Consider the following 27,038-nt stretch of genomic DNA (forward strand, 5'->3'; position numbering starts at 1 on the left):
GTTTCTTTAATGTTTGCTTTTAACAATAAATTACTAAATTATTTTTCATTTTGGTGATAAATTAGAATTAATATGCTCACTTGGCACTACAGGGAAAATACTTAGGTACTGAATTCTATGTAGTACAATTTATCAAGGATTTATAAAATGGGGGGAGAAAACCCAAACCAAAATAAATCATCTTTAGCCCAAAATCAAAGTTACCTTATGTTTTTTGCTTTACAAACTGACCCAAAAGATGACTTATTGGAAATAAAATTCCTACTTGAGACTAGAACATTGTTATTTGGCATATAGCTTTTACACATATCAGGTGCATGGAACAATTGTATAATTAGCTAAGCTACTAAAGCTTGATTTCACATGGAGCTGGGATCTGTCTTAATATCTCATTGGTCAATCCATTTGGTCTACATAACATCAACTTCCTAAGATTAAGTGTCACTAAAACCAAGCTAAAATCCACAAATGTCCCTCCTCATACAGGAATACGAAAGCATAGTTACACTGCACCATGAAAAATTCCAGCCAAACTTTTCATAAACAGTATTATAATTATTTTACATTTAGTTTCAAGAAGTCAGATAAATTATCATCTTCTTATCTATATCCTGCATTAAGCTACCTCATGTACAAAAACCATGTTAAAATCCTAACATCTTTATAGACTTCCCAAACAACAAATGAAGTAAAGAAAGACTGAAGCCACACCTGACACAGGAACAGACATGACAGACTCATTTTTTTGAACTTCAGAAACTTCATTTCCAGCACTGATTCCAACATCCTTATATGATTTGAGCACTTGATAGGAAAAACCCAAAATACATGAATTTAAGGAAGGTAAAGACACCAATGGCATTATCTGAATATACGTTTCTGATGTCCCAGCTCACAATCAAAGCCAAGTTACACAGAAGAGGCAGGGAAACAAATTTCAGTCACATGTGAAACATTGTCTAAAAATGTATTTAGATAAAGTCAAGCTAAGTTAAGCTTTCAGAAAAAGTCACAGCAGAACTGACTTACAGAAAGAATGTGGAAACTCTTACATAATTGCATCAGTAATATTTTTATTTATAATTATTTGAGCTAATATTTTGTAATTTATATTCCAATATCTGCTGGTTTAATACTTTTTCAAACAAAAAGCTACAGCACAAAAAACTGTTTTCCCTTGAAAAACTTACTCCATTATGGAAGCTGATCAAATATCACAATTAAGCAGAAACAACATCAGAAATAGTTGGCTGTTGTACGTCACAGAGTTAGCACTTACCTAGGTGAGTGTTTGTGCTTGCATCTTGAGTTTCTGCTGGTTTTTTCCCTGTAGATGCCACATCACGTACATCTGCTGAAGTAGTAATTGCTTCCCCTGTTGTCTCTAAAATGTGATAATACACAGTAGGTGTCTACAAATAACGCAAGAATTAGAAATCTATGAAAGCAATGATATTAATTCAAAACTAAGGGCTCCACCAGATTTTTTTTTTGCAATTCTGAAATAATTTTAACCTTACAGCATTCTTCTGATGAATAAACCACACGAACAGAAATCATTGTGAACCATAGTTACTGAAATTTACTCAATATACAGTTATTATTTCATAAAGTCTATTGCTTATAAACATAAATACAAGTTTATCACTTATTTTTAAGAAAACTTAAAATACAGCTGTAATTTTCAGGAAAATTATTCTGAGTTTACAGATAACTGATACGAGATCTTAGATTTGCCTGCATCTCTCTCCACATCAATCCCCTAAAAACTGACTATCCTACAAAAAGACTGAATATCTGTTATACATCCTGAAAGGTTTTCATAATTTCTGGGGAAAGATCCCATAAGCCATTACGCTGTAGTGCCCACAGACTACACAATTTGTGTTTTTAACATCTTGATGACTATAGATTTTTCCTTTGAAATCTAACAAACCTCTGTTCGTTGATTTAAGCACTCAAGGCATTACAAAGACACTTATACTTGCCCACTGAAATGAAAAAACCATCTTGAACGTAAGATGTAGATTTTGCTTGTTGTTCCTAATGTAAGAAGAAAAAGAATTAACTTAAAAGTTCCAATGCCAATTAAAGGCTTTCTTGATGCTGTTAACTTTCCAATATACCTCCTTTGAGTAAAAATTTGAAAAACAAACCCAAAAACAAACAAACAAACAAACCATCATTGTAATGTACTTTTCTTACCCCCTTTTTTAATTCTTCTGATCCATTCCAACTTAGTGGAATTACTGACTATGTAACATTCTTTCCCATATGGAACTTGGGGTGATCTGCAGTAAGACAAATTCCTCCTTCTTCCAGTATGTGTTACCTCTGCTGTACCATAATTAACATCTCCCAGCTCTGGTGAGGCTCTCCAGCTGCTTTACTGGACAGGAAAGTCTCAAAGGTATAGTATGGCCCAGAAATAGAGCCTGCTGCTGTGGGTAGTGATCTAGCTTTAAATCAGGTAGTGTTCTAGCTTGAAATCTGGTACTTGCAAGAATAACTCCCAAATACGTTAAAAGGTATCAAAAAGGTCCAGGTAAATAAATAGTAGAAGTTCCTAAATCAAAACCCAGCTGGATGAAGACCTTCTCTTCTCAGGTTCTTGGCTGAGAGAGAACTGAGACCTCATGTTCCCCATCCTCACTCTTGTGTTGTCACCATCTAGCTTCATGTGAAAAGAGTAATGCCTGAGTCATTTGTCCTAGCATTACTGCTAGGCTAAACACTTTTTTTTTTTTTTTAAGCAGTTAGTGTTTGTGTATATATTTCCTTTAAATGTACATACAGACAAATATCCTATCAAAATTGACAAGTTCATGTCCTGGGAAAAACAAAAGCAACCTTGGAATACTTTATAAAAATAAATCTCTCGTTTACAGGAAATCAAGTATATGAATGAAAGATATTGTTTCTAGGCTAGAGCCTGGAACAGAATTGCATGTTTCGGTTCACAGTTTCCTGCTTCTTTCTTTCCTGTTAGTATTTGAGTGGAAAAAGGCAAAGAAAAAACCATTTTTCTATACCTCAGTCCCTGATTCAACATACATCACTGTATCACTAATACTGATGATGGAGTCATCTAGGCAGAAGGACACACTTGGTTTCTTCTTCTCCTCCTTCTCTTCCATTTGTTTCTTCTCACGCCACTTTTGTCTGTCAACATATTAATTACAAATAAAAAAATAAGAACTGCACTGAAATAATAAAAATACCTATCATTATTTTCTAAGAAATATTACTATTAAGAGATACACACTGAAATAAAGGTGGGAAAAAACACAATGGTTGCATACAGATCAGTTCAAAGCACTACTTTTGTCTACCAGAAATCTACAGAATCTATAAGAAATACTCCAGCAAGAAATAAACACTGTTATCATCAAAACTTTCTAATTAACTATTTTACTAAAAAAGTTGCAAATTTTCTTTAGCGTCTGACAAGTATAAGACAACAATTGTAGCTTCAAGCTGATAATATCAAAAAAGGTATTCTAAACTCCAGCTGCACCTACTTCTGTATCAATTGTTTTTCACCTTAAGAGTGAAAAACTCAGAGCCTGTGCTTCCAACTGCCAGACTTAAAAGCATCATAATCAGAAGTGTTCCGTTCTAGATGCCATGATGCCATCAACTCTTCCATAGAAAACACAGATCTGTGAAACATCAGGAATCTATTGATATTATATGAGAACTGAACGAAGATAAGTGTGCAGCTTAAAAAGCCCGTTTTAACTACTTGTGCAATCAATTAACAAAGAATAAATCAAATTTCAAAAGTAATGAACAACATACCTAACAAAACAAAACCAAACCAAACCATAATATAATATAATATCCCTTGAGCAGGAATTTTGCTAATCACTGTCTGGATTCAGAAACAGAGCCTCTATCTTGAATTACATTGAAAGAGCATAACCCTTTCCTTCCTGAAGATTACTACTAACAGTGATGATATGTAGTGCAGACAGTAGCCTATTACGATTTATTGTGTAAGCAGCAAAGCATTTCATAAACAGCATATAGCAAACAGCCAGATGACAACAAGACTTTAAACCACAGATACCAGTATGAAAAATATTTTGCCTTGCATCTTCTTCCTATCAGCCTGGTAACTGCATCAACCCCTTCGTACCCTAATGCTATACTTCTCCTGCTGTGTCTTCAGTAGTATTTACTATTGTATTCTCCTCCAATACAGAATTACATCCAATCCCACTTTATTTGAAGCTTCTGTAAAAACTCTCACTGATTTCAAAGGTAGAATGTATAGGTTACCACTAAGTCTTTCAAAATGAAGACCCACTTTAAAAGTTTGTCTTGCCTTTTTTTATTATTCTGCACACCGCTTAGTTCAAATGGTTCAACATCAGTTTTTCGTAACTGGATAGGTTCAGCTTGGTCTTGTCCAAAATATGTACTGGGCACAGTATGATGCCGGTGGCGTTGCTCAAATGCAATGAGATCTTGAAGTGGAATGAGTTTTGGTGTCTAAAACCGTTCAGAGAGAGAAATAAGCAAAAATGAAACAGTGACACAGGAAACAGAGAGGGGAACACCAGTCAGATTGGATGAAAAGAGCAGGTCCAGTTTGGATCTCAGTTATACAAACACAACTCCTGTAGCAATTTGTAGGGAAAGTGAAAATGTAGTATTAACAGCATCAGATTAGAATCTCAGCTAATGTTTACATGTGTAAACTATTTTGTGAAAGTAAACTAAAAGATATTAATTTTCTCCACAGAATGTATTTCACTAATATTTGTATTTCTAATGTAAGTAGTTGAAGATGAAGCTAGGAACCATGCAACGTAGACAAGGTCTCAAGAAGCACCTTTCAAGGAAAAACAGTTCCATTCTTTTCAACTGGAACATGCAAGCATACAAGTCTATCAGAACAACATTTTTCAAAATATCAAGTTCTCAATATCCAGAAGATAAGGTTTTCTTACCAAGCCTTTCAGCATTCCATTTCTGCCCTGACAAAATATTTATTACATTCTTTGTATTTCTGTAAAAAATTCTATTTAAATTTCTGGAAAAACAGAACTATTTTTTACCATATAAATATTATCCACTATTTTAGATAGTAAATTTCTTACATTCATTACAAATGGGCTGAATGTTGATGAACAATGGAATGTGGAATCAATCTAATGTTGTAAAAACATTTCCAAGCTTGCAGCCTGCCTCATATTGACATGCTAATAAGAACGTACTTCAGTTCCAGATCCCCTTCTGGTAGCTGTGCTGAACACTTCCAAATTCCATAGTCTGGGAACATTAACTTATTTTTGATGAATAAGAAACCATGAAACTGAAATCCCCGTACAACTTCGAAAAATATATTATTAAAATCTAGTACCTTCTTTTTTTGAGGTAAATTAGCATGGAGTAGCGATATTCCTGTGTGCTGTAGTGTTTCTCTAGAGTCAGCCTCCTTTGTTGCAGGTTTAACAGGTATTAAAGTAGTAGTGATTGGCTGCCTTACAACGGATGGAAGCCCATGTACTGGGTCAAGTTGCAACTGCAACAGTGGAATACCAGTCAGGTTCTGAGTGATCAGTGCTTTGTCCATATTCACATTTCCAGAGAACTTCTGCTGAGGTGAAATTTCTTGCTGTCCTTCATACTGATGTAGACTCAGGTGTTTGGAAGGTCCCTTACGCACTGTTTCTGCCCATCTTTTCTCTTCATCATGCATTTGCCTTGGGATTTCAGGGTCATACCTACTCAAGTTCAAATCTTTTGACTTAGTCTTTCTTGCTGTGTATGATGACTGATGGTTCCATACAGAATCTGATGAACTCCAAGCTACTCGTGGTACCAGGGGTGGTCTAGCAAAAGCTGACGACATTCCCATTGGATGTAAAAATGCTGGTTTGAAATGATAACCTGATTCAAGCTTAAGCAAAGGAAATCCATTTGAGTAATTCAGGTTTTTTTCTATAGGGATAAGCTTCGGTGTCTTCTGGATGTCTGAGGAAGGAGCTAGGAGATGAAATGGTTTAGTAGGTGCTGAGGAATGCAAAACTTGAGACGGTGGCATAAATCCTGTTTCTCTGCTGTGGCTTTCCAATAGGTTTAAAGAAACATTCACATCCAGATGATTCTAAATCAGAAAAGCAAATAAAACAGCTTTTACAAATACCTGGAAATAGCAACCATGCACTACATATGCACAAAAATGGTATAAATCTTTTTTATCCTCAGCAATCACTACAAAAACATTTCCTAATTTACCAGGACAGATAACATATCAGATATACAGAACAGTCTTCATAAACAACACTTTGATATACCTCTTTCATGTGGCCATTGTTGCTTTCATCTCTTAAACTATTCCTTGGTTGAAAATCAGAGTTCTTTTGACCAGTTTTTCCTTTATCTTCCTGAGTGGGCAGATGTGTTTTCAAAGAGCCATTGCCTTCAGCAGTGTCTGCAGGCTGGCTCCCTTCCGGGTGAACAGATTGTTGCTGTTGCAAAATTTGTTGCACATTTGGCAGGTTGGCAAAGGATGACTGCACTATTTGCATTAAACTCATGAAGTTGATTTGCTGTAGCTGGATACATACAAAGTTAACATTGTAAACAACTTTAACAAGAATCTTAGCAAAAATTCTGTGTCTAAGCTATGTTATAACTGTTCATTATCCTGTTAATATAGGTGACAAAATAAACAACATCCCAAAGTTTCATTAATGATTCATTTGTATGATGTTTATTGTACTGGACTATCTTTTAAGATACATTAAACACCTGCCATGGACAGCTTATGCTAAAAGCAAGACCAATTCCTTCACTTTTTTGTGAAGTTTGAGTAAATGGTCAACATAAAATTGTCTCAATGTACTAACAAAAATTAAATCTTAGTACATGACATGGAGCTGGAAGTCTCTTTCAAAACCAACCACACACAGAATACCTGTAAAATAGTAATTATCTCCATTGTTTTAAATAACAAAGTTTGTACTGTGAACATTATTTTCAATAATGAGATGCTCTCACCTGAACTAACTTAAACATTTCATCTTGGAGCATCTGCCTGACTGTTTCCGATGTGTTTAGCTTCTCTTCTGTAGGGACTTCTTTCTTTACTTCTCGCTTCTTTGCACAAATGGAAGTACTGGAGGCAACACTTGACATAGCTGACCTAACAGTCCAAGAAGGCTGACCATCACTTAGAGAAATCTCTATATTACTTAAGAAGTAAAAGAACAAAACTATGAAAAACATTCATAGTTCAGAACACCTGTATGAAGTGGTCTTAAATCAATACAGAACATTTTAAAGATATCTTCACTTTTCTAAAGCATAATTAATTTGTAGGAACAATTTCATAATTAACATTGCACAATCTTCATTGGAAAGTATGTATGACATCTTTTTCCTAATGCTTCCTAATATACTGAATGAAAAACAGTAGTAAAGATGTTCTGATTTTTTAGTCACAAAGGTGTCTGAAATGTTATCTTCACCAGAGATACAGGCAGGAAACAATGATTTGACAGAAAGAGGGCATGGTTGGTCATAAAAAACAGCTGATGGAAAATGGAGAAGGACATTATTAGCTGAAATAAGAGAGATGGCAGATTCACTTCCACTTAAATAATTAAATGTGCCTTCATATATTTGGAATTAAAAAGCAACAGAATTTCAGATCAGAAAACAATTAAAATTAAAATAACATGTACCAGAATATATTGGTATTTATAAGTGGTTGGAACTGGCATTACTAGGTTAACGGTTGGACTTCATGATCTTAAAGGTCTTTTCTAACCAAAACTATCCTATGATTCTATATTGAATTTTCTCACAGAGGTAATTAGGTCTTTTAGTAGGTAAAGACTATTAAGTAGATGAAGCCCTTCAAGAAGATAGGGTTAGGATTTACATTAAGTTACAAAGAAACTGAAGAACTTTACCTACATCAACAGAAACTGATCCAAAAAGAGATTTCTCTATTGAACAAAAATGTTGACATTGCTACAGGTACAGGCAAACTTTTGATTTTTCACAACTGAACACGATGGCCTCCAACTATCTTAAGAAACAGAAGCATAAAGCAATGGCTAATGAGCAATACTGAAAAGGTTTTGGATATGTAATAGGTGTGAAGGAGCATAGAAAATCTTTTGGAAGACAATTACAATGTGTAAGCATGGCCTGAAACCCTAAGTTTGCGAAAAGTTTTTTTTTTTAAAAAAGCTGTCATGAAAAACTCAAGAAGGAAATGAGATTAAGAGACACATGAAAATGGAATCCAAAGGGATGCATAGTTCAGATCTTCTGCTAAACTGAAAAAACTCAGGGGACTGTTCTAGAAGTGAAAGCCTGAGATTGACTCTTGACCCCTTTTTCCAATTCCAACATTCTCCTTGTTTATAGAAATATTATGTATACATTAATGTATATCTAGTAGTTGCTGTAGGACATACAGATTTTAATAATTTTATTTAAATATGAATATGTTTGTAATGTTATTGTTTAGGTGTTTTATGTAACAATATATCTTCTATAGTAATATATAATTATAATGATTCTGTCCTGAACCAGAAAGCAAAAGTAACACTTCTCTTCAAATCTGGTAGATCTGAATTAACATGTTTGAGTCAGGTGATATTCTGGACAACACGCAAGAGTATATGATCCTTGAGGATTACACTACAAAAAGGTTTCAGAAAAGGTTACTTAGTACCACAGTTTGCAGGTACAATATACTATACCTGCAAATATTTTGTAGTCAAATCTACACATCATGTTACTTCAGACCCAAAATTTAATAAGGATAGTCCATTTTTTATTATATAAAACATTACAGGTTTATCTTACCTGGGAACTTCTGCATTTTGTTCTAAAGAGAATGAGTGAGAAATGGTGCTAGTAACAACCTCAGTCATGCTATAAATAAAGGAAAAATGAGTATTGTAAATATGATAATAATCTGTTATGCTGTTTATTTTAATGTTTTTCATATTTTATAACCTCCTGAAAAAGTATTTTAATAAGTACGAGACATAATACCTGAAAGCTACCTGATCAGAGCTATATTGATCTGCATTGCTTCAATTACTGCATTACACTGCAATTTGAGTAGGCAAATATTGACATTCATGCTGTCTCCCTAGCAATCAGAAACTGACTCAAACAAAAACACTGAAAAGGTTCTGGCTATTCAACACAAACAGCATGCAAAAAAGAGTTGATCTGAGTTGACAAAAGAAAAGAAAATCCAGTTTAAGCAATACTGTTAATATCATTACAATCTGCATTCCTAAAAAAGAAAAGCCAATATCACAAGAAATCCTGAGGGGCATCTTATGTGCAGTTATTTTTGTTTTGAAAGAAACATAAGTCTAAAATAGTATTCTAAATCTTTCTAAAATTAAGCTCTTTAAAAGTTTTTCACAAACATTATATACACAGAGGAATATTTATTTATATGCCATCACAGTAAGTTTTTGTAAATATTAAAGACATTCAGGCACTGTATAGCAGAGGAAAAGTTTTCACTACTACAAATTTGGTGGATTCAAGAAGAAAGCTAATTAAAATAATAAAAATAGGTTGATATCTTTCTGTCATTAAAACAAATGAAAAAATCTCAAAAACCCCAAGATTCCTCATGGCAAACATAATGAGCCCTGTGTTTACAGAAGGTGGAGCTTCTGCCCTTGAAAAACTTCAGAGAAATCAAACTAAGCATTAATCTATTCAAACAGATGATGTGACAATCAGGTTTATGGACTGTTTCTATAATTTTATATACATTATATTATAAATGTACAGATATTTTAACACATAAAAATTTAAAAAATATCATAATGAAGTAAAATTCTTAAATTGTGTAAAATACCTCCCTCCCTCTTTCAGGAGCTAACAAACTTATTGCCCGTATCCATTTTTATCTCGCCTTCTGCTTCCTAGACACCAACTTCTCTTTAAATTAACTAAATTAACTGTTAAAACTTCCTAGAATAACAGCTCTCCACCTGTACTTAGCCTGAAGATGCTAAAAACAAGAGCAAGAACCCACTGAGACTTCACTGGATACCATAATTAAGAAAACTACTGTAGATTTTTAAGCAAAGTTAAAAGAGAAATTAAAAGAACAAAAAAAGTCTCTCACACATTCTGTTCAGCCTTTCCTTCCTTTGTTTTTTCTACCTTTTGATCTTCCTGAGGACTATCTACATCTGAATTGGAGACCTGCTGGAATATAAAAAGATGCATCTGAACTCGTAAATTTTGTATCTCCCTTCTGCTTCAATAAAGTATTATTTTATTGGCAAACATACTTCTGATTAATCAGGCACTTGAAAAAATCTGACTGAAAAATAAGCAAAGTTACATACTTATCAGAGGACAGCTACAGATCACAAATAAGGAGATATCCTAACGATTCACCTGAGCATCTTTCTTTTTAAGTCATTATTTTGAAATTCATATCCATATAGTACCCTTGAAATCTAATCTTGCACCACCTAGGTAAAGATGAAAAATGTAGAAACAACCCTATTATACACAAACTATCTACAAACTAAGAAATTGAAACAAATGCAGGATTTTACACATGCCACAGATTCACTATAGTAAAAAGAACTGTAGAATTGAAGACCACAATACATTTATTGTTTCTAATCCCATTAACAGCACTGAATCTAAAGTACTACAGGTAAGTAAACCAATGGCATTGCAATTCACATTTCAGCATAACAGCCCTTAGTCAATTTCAAAAAAAAGGAGATGTATGACCAAAGAAGATGCATGAAAAAACAAGGCTCATTTACAGATCCAGATTGAGTTTTCAGACAGGAGCAAAATAAACATCTTATATACATATAATTTAAAAACAAGCAAGCATGCAAAGAAGTGGTAGAGTCTTTGCTTAATCACCCTGTGACAACTTCAGGAGACAGCACACATTTTTAAAGAAAATAAGTTGTTAATAAAGCTTTCTAGTATCAGAAAATGTACATTAAAATCTGGTCTATTAACCACAAGACCATCTGTTGGGGTTTTTTTTGGTTTGGTTTTTTTTTTTTAACTTTACATGCTTTTGTATATATGTGTGTGTACATAATCTTATATATTTATATGTAGTACAATACATTATGTAGTTTTAATGTCATTTATATATCTAATTAAATACCTAGGCATACACACATTTAGTTTTACAAACAATGAATCAGTTTTCAAAAGAGCTCATAGCAGATCTCACTTTACTACTGTTTAATTACTTGTGACTTTTATTATTGATTTATGCAGGGGAAAAAAATTACCAATCCTAAATGCTTAAAGCACTCAATTTCTTAAGTATATTGAGGAATTCAGGATATTTTGAAGAGAGTATTCACAATAATTTGATGCTTCTATTCAAGATGGTAACTTGCCTTTCCTCTTTGATGTTCCACAGGTTTGATCTTGACAGAGCTATTGGAGCTTTTTGGAGTTTCATATGGCTCCTCAAAGAACTCTACAAAATAAACACAATTCCTCTAAATCAGAAAACTACATGACATAGAGCACTTATGTGATTTCTGTTAACTGGCCACATTAGTCCACTTTTTTCCTAGTGAGGAGAAAGGGGTTGAGAGATCTCTCAGCACATTAAAAATCTGTGTTATCATGACTGATGATGCATGCACCCAAAGGAAAAAAAAAAGCAGCTTATTTTCATGGTAGGAGTATGATAAACTTAACCTATGCAAACTCAGCTTTTACAATTTTCAAATTATATTTTACACAGTTGCATGAATATTTTTGGAATGAAGGTAAATGACAGAATGAAATATGTTATTTTACATCGTCCTGTCTCTGTAACAAAAAAGTTACATAAGTGAAAAACTGATCAGAAAGTCTTGAGAAAGCAACCATATAACATTGTTATAATATAAATGATAATACAATAATATAAATAACACTACAATAGTAATAATTTCAATATAATGATGAAAACTTATTTCCATTTTTTGATTAAACAGAGGGACATTTAATCCTAATCAGGCAAAACTCCTACTGTTTTGTACATCAGACCATTGTAAAAAGCTGTACCATAAAAACAAACCTTCTCTTTCTGATGTTGCATCTAGCTCCTCCTGAACAAATGGTTCCACTTCATTAAGATCTTCAGCCATATGAGATACAGAATAATTCCCATGATTAATTTCCTTCTTATTAAAATATTTTGAGTTTGCAGACATTCTGGTAATTTGAATTACAAAAGGTAATTAACAACAAATATATGAGTATCTGACTTAGTTTAACTATGCAGTTCCTCTCAGATTGCATGCTAGAGCATAACTGTAAAAGAAAAACTGCTGTGATATAATCAATGTTCATATAAATTTTCTTTCTGAATGTCACTTAAACCAAGACAAATATTATTTTTTGGTATAGCTGTGATAATTTAGTGACATTAATGGTACCGTCTTTCAGACGGGCTGTTTCCAGAAAAATGCAACCAACACATATGATCTACCAAAAATGAAAGACATAAATTGCACCATGACTTCAAAATCACCTGGTTAAGATTACATTTATCTCCCTCACAAAAACTGCCTTTATTAAAAAAAAAACAAAAAAATTGTCACAGAAGACACACAATAATGTCTTAAAATACTAATACAAAAGATCTTTTGTTTCTTTAGTGCAGCAGAAGATGAAATGTCACAAAGGACTTCAGGTTAAGGAATCTCTGTCTTCAGAACCATGTAAGATATTAACAAATAAAATATTTAAAATATTTCCATCTATTTTTCTGATATGCACACATATGAACACAGCTAGATTGCAGATCCAGGGAAAAATAAACTATCATTGTGAACCTTCATCTCAACAGAAAGAAGATTACACTAAAGAGAGTGGAAGCTATCTGAATTCTTTGAGAAAACCATGATATCAATTGTATCAGAAATCTAGATTCCATTTCCACATGACTAAGTTTATAAACAACCACGTACAATTCACTTCATCTGCAACAGTTACATTGGTTTTTTTAGAGATACATCTGCTGATGGAGAATATTTAATCTGCTTCATGCAGCTGTAAACAACATAGAATCACAGAATCATAGAAAGGTTTGGGTTGGAAGGGACCTTAAAGATCATCTAGTTCCAACCCCCCTGCCATGGGCAGGGACACCCTCCACTAGACCAGGTTGCCCAAAGCCCAATCCCCCAATCCGACCTGGCCTTGAACACCTCCAGGGAGGGGGCATCCGCAACCTCTCTGGGCAACCTGTTGCGGTACCTCGCCACCCTCACAGTAAAGAATTTCTTTCTAACATCTAATCTAAATCGACCCTCCTTCAGCTTAAACCCATCACCCCTTGTCCTGTCACTACACTCCCTGATAAACAGTCCCTCTCCATCTTTCCTGTGGAACATGGATGAGTTTGACTTTGCACTCAAAATTAAACATGTATCTAACATGTAGTAACAGCAGTACTCTTCATACTGACATGCTGCTTAGCTGAGGAATTACGACCAACTAGAGTTCTTAGATTAAAAACCCAAAACATTACCCAAAACCAGTTTCACCAAGATCATCATAGGCTTGTACATGCTGGACATCAAGAGGAGGATTGGCCAGTATGGAAGAGTCTTCATTCATACTACTTTCTTGCTCTGTCCTAGACTGGGCTTCTGATAGAGATGCAAATTCTTTCAGATATTGATTATCCAGACTCTATTAATAATAATAATGAAAATGAAAATTCACGAGTTAAGAAAAAGACACCTGATACTTTTAAAAAAATCCCACAGATTTCATATAGCATGTTTATGCTTAACTTCATATCCTTTTCTCTATTATAGAGCTGAGAAATTCTGGATTTACAGCTGCCTGTGGAACCTGAGTTTTGCCCCTTTTTGCATTAAGTGAAGCAACAGTCCTCTGAATTATTCGAAGGAAACGTAAGAGAGATTTGTCAGTGTTAACTGAGCATCAACTGTCACAGACACTACATGACAAATATACTCCATACAAAGACACACAGTAAGATTTGGCCTTCATCATGTGTAATACAAAACTCTAAACTTCTCAGTGAAAACAGTATTAGAGGTAAAAAGCCGTATGTAATCATGCAGCTAGATGTATGCACAAAATTTTGACAGTAAGTTCTAAGTAAAATACAGGTGTCACTTGTCAGAAAACAAAAAATACAAACCAAAGTCAAGACAAAATTTCTTTTGATCTGGGAGAGAAGCCTTCTCAAAAAACACCCACAACCCGCTCCCCTCAAAGCCTTTCATGAAGGCTTAATTAAAGAGGATCCAGTTGTTCCTAAATATAAAATAAAGCAATACTCATCAGCTTATTCTGGTAAATCTCTTCTTTTATATTAACACACATTCTTCAACTGTGTGTAACAGTACTAGATAGAAACTCAAAATTCACTTTTCACCAATCTTTAACTAGTTTAAATATTCCACTCAGACTGTATCTGCACTGTCCTCAAAGACAAGTGAATCTAAATTTACGTCCCCTGAGAGAATCTATTTCTTTATTCTTTGTCTTGTTTTCCCATAATCTACCTCCAATACTAGGTTTCTTCAAAGATTATGTAAAACTAGACACAACGGCCAAACTTGAAGGTATTTGCTCTGATAACGTTGTATCTGGATAAATGAGTTAGATTTTAAAACAGGACTTCCAAAGAGAACCTTAACCTCCAATCAAAGTCTTCCTACAGACAGAATTCCAGCATTCCTGGAATGTTTCTCTTTTCCTATCAAAACCTAAAGGAAAGGCTATAAGTCAATATTCTAGGCTTTACTTAGAACAGAACTACCAGGTAGAATGTGATTTTTCTTTACAGGCATAACTACCTCACGCGTTTCATTGACACTTACCCCATCCTCTTTCTTACCTTAAATTTTATGCTCTTTGCTTGAGATCCATCTCTGTATAACTGTTCTAACAGCCATAAAGAAGTAAGGACAGCAGCTGCTGATGTTTTCACATGTATCATTGGGAGAATCTCTTCGAAGCAATCTTGTTTATCAGAACCACAGAACAGTCTTTTATCAGACCATCTGATCATCCACTCAAGCAATTTTGCAATATTGCTCAACTTACCCACCAATTCTATAGCTAGTTCTTCTCCTGGTAGAGTATCAACTACATCAACAGTTTTGTAAGTGTATTTTGAAGTTGCCCGAGTTTGCAGGCTAGAGCAAGAATGGTTAGGAAAGGTCTGGCTTGCTGGTACAACAGTGACTCCTGGATTTTCACTCTGAGCTCTATAAATTGACTTATGTTTTAAACCAAATAATCCTTCATTAAGTCCTTTCATGAGGTTATGCACAGAAGGTTCTGTTGTCTGTACAATGGACTGTACAATGCTTGGATTTTCAAAAACATTTTGGTTTTCATTATAGACAGACACTGTTTCAGGATCACAAGATGCCAGGGTGACAGTATAGCAAGACCCTGCTCTAAACACACTTTGGCTTCTAGTTTTGCTTTGTCGACGTTTTAGTGTTGTATGAACATCAAAAAAGAGAGAGTTTAATTCATGTTCTCGAAGAAGCCCAGAAAAGCTTGTAAGAAATGGAATTCCAGGGTCACTGTGCTTTATCAGGTCTTTCTCAAGAACATAACTCAGAAAGAGTTCTAAAAAAGTAACATATTCATCATCATCACGTTCAAATTCCCAGGCACCAACTATAGGCAAATTACATTGTTTATGCATGTCTTTTCTGTCTGCTTTGTCCTTATGTTTTGTTTTCCAGTTAACAGCTTTTATCTCGTGTGTGGTATTTTTGCTACTTATTTCTCCATGTCTCTGATGTTCATTATCCCTGTAAGACAAGAAACCTAAGTACCATTAATGCCAAAATCCATTTTAAGAAGAATTACATGAAAAAATAAGTAAACGCAACTTTAGTTCCTTTTCTTCCTCTGTTGATAAAAATGGGAAACTAATAACCCCAAATTTACATTAATACAATGTTAAGGTGGCAAATAAATCAAATGCAAAATCCATAGTTTTTACATAGACAGCAACTCAGCAGTATCATATATGAATGTGGTCATAGCTGATAATAATTTACACTTCAATAATACATTAGTCATATAGTAATTGATGTAACATTGACAGTTTTAAGATTTGGTAAATTTGTAATTCTTCATTTGATCAATTACCCAAAGTGACAATTATCCTGTTTGGTGAAAAGATTACTTGAAAGGTAAGTGACAATTTTTTTTTTATTTAAAGTTTTCTGCTGCAATTTTTTTCATACCTTTGGAGTGAAGGTGTTTGAGCTCTCGTTTCTTCAGTAAACAAAGCATCAGAAAGTGTATCTGCTGTGTCAGCATCACTGTATACCTGAGGATTCCCAAGATCTGTAAGCGTGCTTCTGCTTAGACTAGTGCCTAATGAGAATCTGTCGTAACAGTGTTCCTCATCATCTGCTGCTTTCTCTTCTGCTGGCTCCCAAATATTAATTTCTGTAGTACCTATGCTCCTTATTACACCTCTCAAGACCTTCATTCTCACTTTTTCAGTAGTCTGTATAACAATAGACATCATTTCTTCACTCTCAGGACCTACCAAAAAGAAACCCAAGAGATTTTAAAAGCAAACTTCTCAGTTTTCAATTATTCTCTCAAAATGAGACATGAATGAACTTTGAATTGTCATAAATTATAGCCATATAGAAATACAGACAGAAACTGTGATAAAGTGAAGACACACCAATTTGGAAGTCATGACATTCTGTTATTGGTATAGACATATCAGAAAGAAAATACAGATTTTGCCTCAACTGAAATTTTTCTAACTGAAAACCATAATAATTGTTTTACATGGGGTATGAAAAAAGGTATTGTCACAAGTTAATGAAGTAGGGTAAAAAAGAAAGTTTGTTTAATATTTCCTGAAGAAGGATGCATATTACCTTTCACAATACTGTGTCTGAGTCGCTGCTGAAGTCCGTGATATTTATCTCTTAGTGGAACTCTTATATCTTCAGGATTGGGAAACGCTTTTATGAAAATCTCCGCCACCTGCACAAAATAAAGTATCTTTTCAAGTAGCTAACGTACAAGTAAGTTATAATTTCCAACAGAACTTAGGCATTCTAATGGTGTAACCCGTAGCTTTTACAAGAAAAAATATTTGTGATAATCTCTATTGTCTTTTTTTTTTTTTTTTTTTTAGCTTTAATCACTTTTACCTTTTTCACTGGTGGCAATTCTCCAAGCAGACTCAAAATTATATCTTGAACTAATTCTTCAACATTCATGAACCTGCAGAAAGGAAGCATTCGACAAGCCCACTCCACTGCATTCAGACAATGCTCAACTGTGGAGGCATCATATTCATTCTTCTTCAGATCCTTAAAAAAAAAAAAAAAAAAAATCACTTTCCTATAAAACATTAATTGATAAGAACAATATATTTCAGCTAAATTATTCATACATTGCAAATTGTAACAGAACAGAAAATAAAGCCAACAGAAAATAAAAATCTACAACTTAACTGCCTAACAGAGAAGTATATGATGCTAGGAGACAGATAAGATTGTAATGGACCAAAAAAAGAGCTTTCTTTAAACCAGCTTAGGAAATAATTCCATTAACACTCTGCTGAAGAGTCTGCTTGCAGTCATTTAGAGTAAAACTTAAGGATTTGACTAAACTAGGCGTAACCAATTAAATATATTAAATTACCAAGTCAAGTACATAATTTTACTGTGACTTAACGTGACCATAACTTCTTTCTTGGGAGCAAGATATTTAATCCAGCCAAGAGGCCTCTAAGATGGATCAGCTTATTTTGAAATAGTCAGTGGTTTCTACCTCACTTGTTGCTGTTGCACAAAGCACAGAAAAATCAGAATATTCTACTACTTGAAACAGAGCTGTCCTGTTTATTTGAAGCTTGATTTTTCTGGTGAAGAGAAATTTTGGACTTGTTTTACAAAGGAAGCAATGTTTGCTAAGGGCAGCTGAGTTGCTAGACTAGACAGGTCAAAAATCAGTATCTGTACTGTTACAGAATATATAACAAATATAATGCGACTAGTTTCTTTTTCTTCCTTGACCTCTGACATCAATTGATGAGGGTGTAAGTAGAGAAAACACGATTAAATTTTAGTACTTTTCATTATTCTTTTTGAAAACTAAAAATGGGGGGTTTTGGTACATTAAATATACATTTGGTCAGGAAACATCCAAAATATCTTAACCTACTGAGGAGAAGAAAAAAAGAAAAAGTAGTAAATACTTAGGTAGACAAGTGTAGAAACTATTGCTCTTCTGGCAGTATCTCTTCAATTACCTGGGTTAAGTGCCAAGCAAAAGCCCAACTGAAATACTATTAAAAAGATGTAGTTCACATGGACAGCACTATTCTGTAGCACCAAATACTTACTGCTAATTTTGTCCTATTAAGAATATAAAAGTTTTCACAAAAATATACAGCAGATCTTTAGAATTATTATAGCTTTATGCAATTAAAATATATCTTTACTATATTAGTAACATAATTACCTTACGATTGTTATTATTTTCCCTTGCAGTTTGGTACCGCCTACAGTTGTCAGATAATCTTTCACGAACATGAAACATCCAACACAATGCACATAGCTCTCTGAACCAACCTATGACACAAACATGCAATATGGCAAGATTCTATGTAAATAAAAGAAATAAAAAAATCTTGAGATTTTTAGCTAAAAGAAAGGAATTAACATTATCTTAAAAGTAGTTGAAGAAAAAAATTACTCATTCTTGAATTTGCAATAGTGCTCTGCAGCTAGAACTCTTTAGTCCCACTTAGTGTTCATATTCTTTCACATCTGTCAGATCTGTAACACACACAACAATCCACAACAGCTACTTTCAGATTAAGAGTTTTGACAGCTAACATCAAAGCTGGAAAGGGAACGTGTTTCTGCACACACTGCAGTATGCTACTTCAAGCTAATAAGAGTTTCTTTGCACCTGTAGATTCTCACTTGTGGGGTTTTTTTCCAGCTCTGAATGATTCTATTTTATTGCATACAGACCTAAAATTTTACAGGTAATATCATCAAACTGATGGTCTCCAGACGACATAGACTGATAGAAAACAGTGCGGAAATTGGAATAACGAAGCAAAGTCTCTGGGAATGGATTCAGCAAAGGAAGAGATCCTTTCATTCGAATCTATAGATAGCAAAAATAAAGAAATAAATAAACAATCAAAATGGAAGTAAAAAATCAATTGAAGTTCTGTATGTATCACTATTAAATGTACAGCCTCTCAGTTATTAGCAGAATACTGCCAAGATCAGTAAAATTCCCTTAAGTTTGCTTTCCATTTTCTTCAAATCAATATTCTGAAAATTCATTTGAAAGAATATGTTTAGTTTGAGCCATGGCACAAAAAATGCCTTTGTTGGCATGGTCTTCATGATTACCATGAAATACAAGAGCAACAAAGTAAAGAAGAACTAAGATCACAATTAAGAAAACAGTTTAATCCAACACAGTCCGGGCTGCTGTCAAGCAAGGTAGACTAGTTTTCCCTTTTGTTTCAGCTGGTACTTCTGACAACCTCTCCATGCCAGCATTAAGCATGTGACCATGCTATGAGCAAGCAGAAGGAAATATTAGTCAGTCAGACCGGTTCCTGATCTGGATCATTGCATGAATGCTGGTGCAGGGAGTTGAGGGAAGGCAGACAGTCATACACACACACTCCCTTCTGTAGCAAGTCAATCTTATTTATGTGGCTGTGTAACAATGACCTAAGAAAAGCCTGAGTTTACACAAAATTGTTTCATCAATATATGCTGAGTAGAATGAGATCATTTAAGACCTATGCTCTGTGCACTAAGATGACCACTTTACCTAAAGTGAGCATCATGTTGTCTGTTATATAGTCAAAATTAAGTGATATGGAACACACTTCCAGTTAACAGCTATAACTCCCAATTAAAATCAGCTTGTTTCTTTCAAATGGAGAAAGAAATGAGTTTGTATGTTACCAAGCGGGTACGGAAAGACACGTAGAGACAATTTATGAAGCAGATAACCTCTATCTTTAAGTTCTGGTTTCCTAAAAGAACTGAACACAGAGTGTAAAACTAGAAGACAACATATAAAAAAGACATCTGAGTCCAGATGAGACTGAATGCTTCTGCAATGCAACTGCAAGCTTGTCAGTAATATTTACGACTGATAATCAAGTTACAACAAACCAAGTTAAATGCTTACTTTTTGCATAACTTTTCTTGCCCACCTCAGTTGTGCAGTATACCACTGTGCTGCAGGGCAGGAACAATGAGCAGCCCGGAAGAGCAAGATAATTCGCTGAAGAACTCCTGACACTTTCTGACGACTTTCTCTCTCCATTTTTAAAAGAATGTCATTGCAGTCTTCCTGAAAAATGCCAACTCCAAGATAAAAACAAGCTCCAAAATTAGAAAGGACACATACAACAAGAAGTCTGAGCTAAATGTCGTTTCTGCTCCTAAGAAAATTTCCCTTCTTCTTTTAAGCACAGATCCTCCAGGGAAAAAACACAAAGGCACATATACTTTCTTATCACTATGGTGCTACTTAAGTAAATGAATAGACATGTAAAAAAAAAGACTAAAAAAATTAGTTGAAAGGAATCAGAATAAAGACCATGATTATTTCACAAATACATTCAAACAAAGACTCAAGCAACTTCTAACACGCACACTTACTTCACTGAGAGAAGCTGGTTGAGGACAGTATAATGGTGGTGCTGGAAGATAAAGCCCATGTGGAACTAAACCATACAATTTTCTGCTAAAATCCTTGGCAGAATCCATCAAAAGCTGAAATGTCTCTGAGAGAATATCAGCATCTACCATAACAGCTGCTTTCAGTAGTTCCTGTATTGAACTATAAAGAACATTTGCATCTTCTTCTTCAATGGGATCTATAAAACATTAAGCACACAAACCGATAAACTAGTTGACTCAATACATGGCCTTCATTCTGAAATTATGAGGTTACATTCTCAGAATTTGCATTCACTTATTACAATGTATACCTCACATCTACTTGCTTCAAGATAACATCTCTCACATTTGAAAATAATATTCAATTATTAATTTAGTTTTTGCCACATTAAGGGGGAAGATATTGCCTTTCTAGATAGAGAATTGAACCCTTCAGACATGCATTTGCTTGACGTAACATTCTGGCAAATAATTCCCACCAAGCAGGCATAAACTAGGTATACTATTAATAATGACTATAACGACTCTTTTATCAGTACCCATGATGATCAAGGAAAGGGACGCGGGTTTTTTTGATGTCTTTTACATATTATTACATTTTTTTTTCCTCATCTCCCAGAATTATGTGCTGCCAAATCTTGCCACTACCTATCATAGTTACAAATTGTTATATACAGCATGTATATGTGTGTGTGTCCAAACTAAAATCCTTGGAAATGTGTATAAAAGAAGAATCCAAACAGTGTTTGGGATATGGCTTAGATAAAGATTAATTAACATCCACCTGCTGACAGGAACTTGAAATGTGGTTTCCAAACACACAAAAAGAGAGTAATGAATAGAGATCATGCCAGTAAACTTTCTGTAAAATGCAAACAAGGACAGATTGATCTAGCTAATTGGACGAATTTTAGCAGTAAAATATTAAGTTAGGTCATGTGATAAAAAGCTCATATACACACATACAAAAGAGTACAAAGACAATAGCAGGTGGTGGGAACCTCAATAATACCTAGACTCATCTACCCACAGTAGAAAAATCAACCCCTGAAAGGCCCATCTCCACAAGCCCAGAGATTCACAACAGCAAACTGTGCACTCAGAGAAACGGACACCCTGTCCAGGCCCTTACCAGGAGAGCCATCAGCCCCACTGTCCAGGTATGAAACCCATCAAGATGAGCCAATGGCAGTACCTTTTGGCTTGAGAGGGGTTACTGTCAAGAAGTATAAACTGTACTACACAATGCACAGGAAGAGCTTTTTGGGATTGCACAAGGCTTATTATGGGATCTTTAGGAACGAAACCTAGAGGTCTGGCATGGAGTTGTGGCAGCCTCACCTCCACTGGGCCCTGTTAGCACATCTGTTTTCCTGGGTGAGGGACTCTCCATTCTGTGTGTCTGCGTATAGGATTTTAAGTGCCAGCAGCTGGAGTGGGACCACGGATCGGAGTGCCCATGTATCCATAGTGCCAGCAACTGGAGCAAGTGAGACTATGTAAGTGACTATGTGAGTGCTAGCAAGTATCAAGTCAGATTAACTGATAAGTAAAGTGAAACACCCTGGGAACTAGAGGTGTGTTCACCTCACAGCTGCAAAAGCGAAACCACAGGAGCTGGCAGTGACTGGAGGGGCCCGCTTATGTGTCTCCATGTCTCCAAGGGCAAGACAAGGGGATTTGGATACTGGAGGGACCCAACAAGTCATGATCACCTGCCAGAAAGACAGTGTGTGTACAGGTGTGTGTGTGTCTAAGGGTGAGGCACCTGGAAAGACTGAGGATCCCAGACCAGCTAGCTACTGGATGGACTGTATATTCAAGGCCAACTGCTGTGTGGGTGTGTAGACAGTGTGTGCATGGGGCAAGAGGGTATCTGGGAGTGCGTCTGTACCAGGAAATGGAATGGGGCTGCAGCTTTGGGGGCTCATGTACGCAGACGCCAGCAATGTGGGAGACTCAGCTACTGGGTCTAAGCCCAGCTACTGGAGGCATCCATATTGTATATACAAGTATGTATATGCAGACCTTCGTCCTGACCAGCAAGAGAGGGAAACAGGATGGGATTGTTGGTGCTGTTTGTGCGAGTTCTGAGCATATCTGTAGGTGTTGATCTGTGTAGCCAGTTGCATATAGCTGTTGTGCCTACTGGGAATACATTCTCAGCCTTGCTAGCTGTTGGACCTGGGGGCATGGAACTGTCAGGCTATGAGATAGCACTCTCTCTCCCTTTAACAGAAAGGAAAAGCAAAAAATCAAACACCATCACATAACTCATTTTACGTATGATGATACTTTCCATTCTGTTAATACATTTGCGTTTGCTTCGGGGCATTTTTTTGTTTGTTTGTTTTAATGAAGTTTCAGTTTTCTTCCAAACTATAGTATCGAATATAGTCAAATAAAGGTTTGGCCGATACACATGAAGAAGATAAGATTGACAATATGGTCCATTTTTAGAATGATCAAAGCCAAAACCCAACCCCCTATAAAATTATTTGAATACATTATAACAGTAATGCACACATTAGAGAAAACAAGGTAATTGTTTCTTTTTAAGACAGTGTATAACACAGAATATGCTGTGAAATAACATGAAAAATAAACATAGTTATTTATAATTTTATGTACCTGTAAACTGCTTGTGTTTAGTGCATTCTGATGCTTCAGAAATAACTGGCTGTCCTAACAAGGATTGTAACTTTTCCTGAAAAGTTTGCATTGGTAACAAGCTTAATGGCAGGTGACACGTTGTGTTTTTCAGTCTGAAAGTGTAACAAGAAACTGTTAATTAATAACAAAGTAAAACCCACAGATAATCTAATGAAGCTCTGTTAAATGAGTATCTAAGACAAAGTAACTAGTCTTAACATATTAGGTCCCACACCTACTAGGAGTCTGGGAATAGGAAGTTTTGAGGCAAAGGATATGCCTTGTTACAATAAATTTCATGCAAATAAGGTTAATAACAAAATAGAGTATACTAATTCTAAGCTCAAATTTACCTTGAGAATTCATCAGAGTTCTGACAATAGAGCTGGTAGGCCACACCAATTGAGACAGACAGTTTCCAGTCGCCAAGTCTGTGTGTTAACCACACGGCCTCCGGAATGAGTCCACCAATAAAGAACAAATCAAGAGTGTATTCAGCTGTCCACACAGACGAAAGTTTCTGGTCCCGGACAGCTCTGGTCACCAAACAGTGTTGCAGCGGAATAATACGAGGAGGTAAGTCTGTGACACCAAAAACACATTTTAAAGTTTAAATAAATCTGCATGCTATCAGCTGAATAATATAGAATTCATATGTTCACATTGCTTTTGGATTCAGTTCAGTATACAATTGCTCTTTACTTTATTAAAGGCACACTATGGGGTTTATCTGCAGCAGGCAGATGCAGCTCATGCCATGATATAGGTAAGACTAGGCTATTTTTCTGCTTAATAGTATGGGATATGCAAGCATGTGCAAAACTTGTGGACTATTCTTACTTTAAAAATTTAATCACATTGATGGAACATTTGCAAGTACACTACACATCGTTAGGATATTCCAGAGGCTACATCCGAGATAAATGGAAATTCTGTGTTTTCCTAGTGTACACACATTATTAGTACTCACTGTGCTGCTTATTGCAGAAGACAGGAAGCTACAATGCATTTTTGAAGAAAGAGTATTACATTATTTTAAGAGAGCGTATTGAGACAAAATGAAGACAAATTTAGTATTTCCTTGTTTCTTGAGGTTAAGATTTTTGTTTTTCCAAGACTTGGAGAGACATGGATTTGATCGATGGACCACATGGTGGATAAGGAATTGGCTGGATGGTCGCACTCAAAAGAGTTGTGGTCAACAGCCCAATGTCCAAGTGGAGAACAGCGACAAGTGGCGTTCCTCAGGGGTCGGTATTGGGATTGGCACTGTTCAACATCTTTGTCAGTGACATGGACAGTGGGATCGAGCGCACCCTCTGCAAGTTTGCTGACGACACCAAGCTGTATGGTGTGGTCGACACACTGGAGGGAAGGGATGCCATCCAGAGGGACCTTGACAGGCTGGAGAGGTGGGCCCGTGCAAACCGCATGAAGTTCAACAAGGCCAAATGCAAGGTCCTGCACGTGGGTTGGCACAATCCCAAGCACAACTATAGGCTGGGCAGAGAATGGATTGAAAGCAGCCCTGAGGAGAAGGACTTGGGGGTGTTGGTGGATGAAAAGCTCAGCATGAGCCAGCAATGTGCGCTTGCAGCCCAGAAAGCCAACCGTGTCCTGGGCTGCATCACAAGAAGTGTGACCAGCAGGTCGAGGGAGGTGATTCTCCACCTCTACTCTGCTCTGGTGAGACCCCACCTGGAGCACTGTGTCCAGCTCTGGGGGGCCCAGTACAGGAGAGACATGGAGCTGTTGGAGGGAGTCCAGAGGAGGGCCATGAAGATGATCAGAGGGCTGGAGCACCTCTCCTGTGAGGACAGGCTGGAAGAGTTGGGGTTGTTCAGCCTGGAGAAAAGAAGGCTCCAGGGAGATCTAATTGCGGCCTTCCAGTACCTAAAAGGGGGGCCTACAGGAAAGCTGGAGAGGGACTGTTTATCAGGGAGTGTAGTGACAGGACAAGGCGTAATGGGTTTAAGCTAAAGGGGGGCAGATTTAGATTAGATGTTGGAAAGACATTCTTTACTGTTAGAGTGGTGAGGCACTGGAACAGGTTGCCCAGAGAAGTTGAGGAGGCCCCAGCCCTGGAAGTGTTCAAGGCCAGGTTGGATGGGGCTCTGGGCAACGTGGTCTAGTGGAGGGTGTCCCTGCCCATGGCAGGGGGCTTGGAACTAGATGATCTTTGAGGTCCCTTCCAACCCAAACCATTCTATGATTTTACTTCCTGGTTTTCCTGAAAAAGTGCTGATCAACATTAACTCTAGGTATTTATTTGCTTCTCTCTCAGTTTCTGTTTACTGTTGAGGCAATGACATTATATAGGGAAATATTTACACTAATCCAGCTTGTGCAATGCAATTTTTCAAAGATTGTCTCACCATCTAAATGGATCTTTGCCAATGCAAGTATTAAAATCAAGGTCTTATTTTCTATGTTTTATCGGGAAAGTTATGTCATGACAACATCCAAAAGACCATGAAAAAATAAATGCCAGTACATGCTGTAGTACAGAAACATTAAAAATAGTCAATGTATTCAAATACCCTGCAGAAAATCTAATCAATCAAAATAAGTTAATGTTATAGAGAATTATCTGGCATTATAACATCAACTTACTAGTAGAGTACTCACAATACTTCCAAATAACTCTTCATTCCTGTGGACATTAAATCACTTTGAAAAATTAACAAATGTAACAAAAAGATTCCTAACAAGGGAAATCTTTAAACAGAAGCTCTTGCAGAAAACAGATAAACCACCCACTGTGATAAATACTAATTTTCAGAAAAATGGTGAAACGCAGGACTTAAACTAACAAGTACTAAGTGGGTTCAATAACAAACCAGCTTGACAGTCCCACTTGTTCTGATGATATGGTGTCTGAAGCATTTTGGCTTCCAAGAGCTTGACTGTCAAATAAGGAAAAAATGCTTTCCTCTGGCTTTTCAGTTTGGGTCACACCGTATCACAGATCCAATTCAACTATTTGTTAAGCATGGCTTTTCTCTCACTTTTTGGACAATCAAAGTCAGAGCCACATCTTCAGGCAAAAGTAGTGCAAGAACCACGAAATTCTAATGTTGCTTAGTTTATGTGAAAAAAATATAGAGCATCCTTTTACCTGAGTATCAGATTTAGATCACTAACCTCAAAGCATGGAGGGGGGGAGGGGCAGGGAAGAAAAAAAATCAATATATTGGGAGGCAGTCCTGAAGGGCAAAGGAGTCCAGGAAGGCTAGACATTCTTCAAGAAAGAAATCTTGAAGACGCAGGAGTGGGCCCATCCCTACATGCTGAAACACAAGCCAACAGTGAAGACGACCGGCCTGGCTGAACAGAGAGCTCTGGTTGGAACTCAGGAAAAAAGGAGAGTTTATGACCTCTGGAAGAAGGGCCAGGCAACTCAGGAGGACTACAAGGATGCCGTGAGGTTATGAAGACAGAAAACTAGAAGGGCCAAAGCCCAACAAGAACTGGCTACTGCCATAAAAGGCAATGTTTCTATAAATACATTAGCAACAAAAGGAGGGCTAAAGAGAATCTCCATTCTTTACTGACTGGAAGAAATTCTTTACGGGAGAAACATAGTGACAAAGGATGAGGAACAGGCTGAGGTACTTCATGCCTTCTTTGCCTCAGCCTTTAGCAGTAAGACCAGCTGTGCTCCGGGTATCC

General features: G+C 36.0%; 1 protein-coding gene across 1 annotated transcript in view; it reads right to left on the bottom strand.

Moving 5' to 3' along the window:
* Positions 1–27,038, bottom strand: part of CPLANE1 (ciliogenesis and planar polarity effector complex subunit 1) — a 61,809-nt gene that overhangs the window by 14,972 nt on the left and 19,799 nt on the right. Inside the window, exons 17-39 of the mRNA XM_054809665.1 lie at positions 23,720–23,948; positions 23,346–23,479; positions 20,694–20,911; positions 20,218–20,382; positions 19,026–19,164; positions 18,508–18,617; positions 17,190–17,351; positions 16,911–17,019; positions 16,254–16,560; positions 14,879–15,812; positions 13,532–13,695; positions 12,074–12,210; positions 11,400–11,482; positions 10,136–10,218; positions 8,839–8,907; positions 7,015–7,207; positions 6,309–6,569; positions 5,372–6,118; positions 4,331–4,497; positions 3,033–3,162; positions 1,989–2,043; positions 1,280–1,384; positions 712–804 (exon numbers count right to left, since the gene is read on the bottom strand). Coding sequence (XP_054665640.1) covers positions 712–804; positions 1,280–1,384; positions 1,989–2,043; positions 3,033–3,162; positions 4,331–4,497; positions 5,372–6,118; positions 6,309–6,569; positions 7,015–7,207; positions 8,839–8,907; positions 10,136–10,218; positions 11,400–11,482; positions 12,074–12,210; positions 13,532–13,695; positions 14,879–15,812; positions 16,254–16,560; positions 16,911–17,019; positions 17,190–17,351; positions 18,508–18,617; positions 19,026–19,164; positions 20,218–20,382; positions 20,694–20,911; positions 23,346–23,479; positions 23,720–23,948 — 4,794 coding nt within the window. The remainder of the gene's footprint in view (positions 1–711; positions 805–1,279; positions 1,385–1,988; positions 2,044–3,032; positions 3,163–4,330; positions 4,498–5,371; positions 6,119–6,308; positions 6,570–7,014; positions 7,208–8,838; positions 8,908–10,135; positions 10,219–11,399; positions 11,483–12,073; positions 12,211–13,531; positions 13,696–14,878; positions 15,813–16,253; positions 16,561–16,910; positions 17,020–17,189; positions 17,352–18,507; positions 18,618–19,025; positions 19,165–20,217; positions 20,383–20,693; positions 20,912–23,345; positions 23,480–23,719; positions 23,949–27,038) is intronic.

This window comes from Grus americana, chromosome Z (assembly GCF_028858705.1).
Source record: "Grus americana isolate bGruAme1 chromosome Z, bGruAme1.mat, whole genome shotgun sequence".
Taxonomy (NCBI): Eukaryota; Metazoa; Chordata; class Aves; order Gruiformes; family Gruidae; genus Grus; species Grus americana.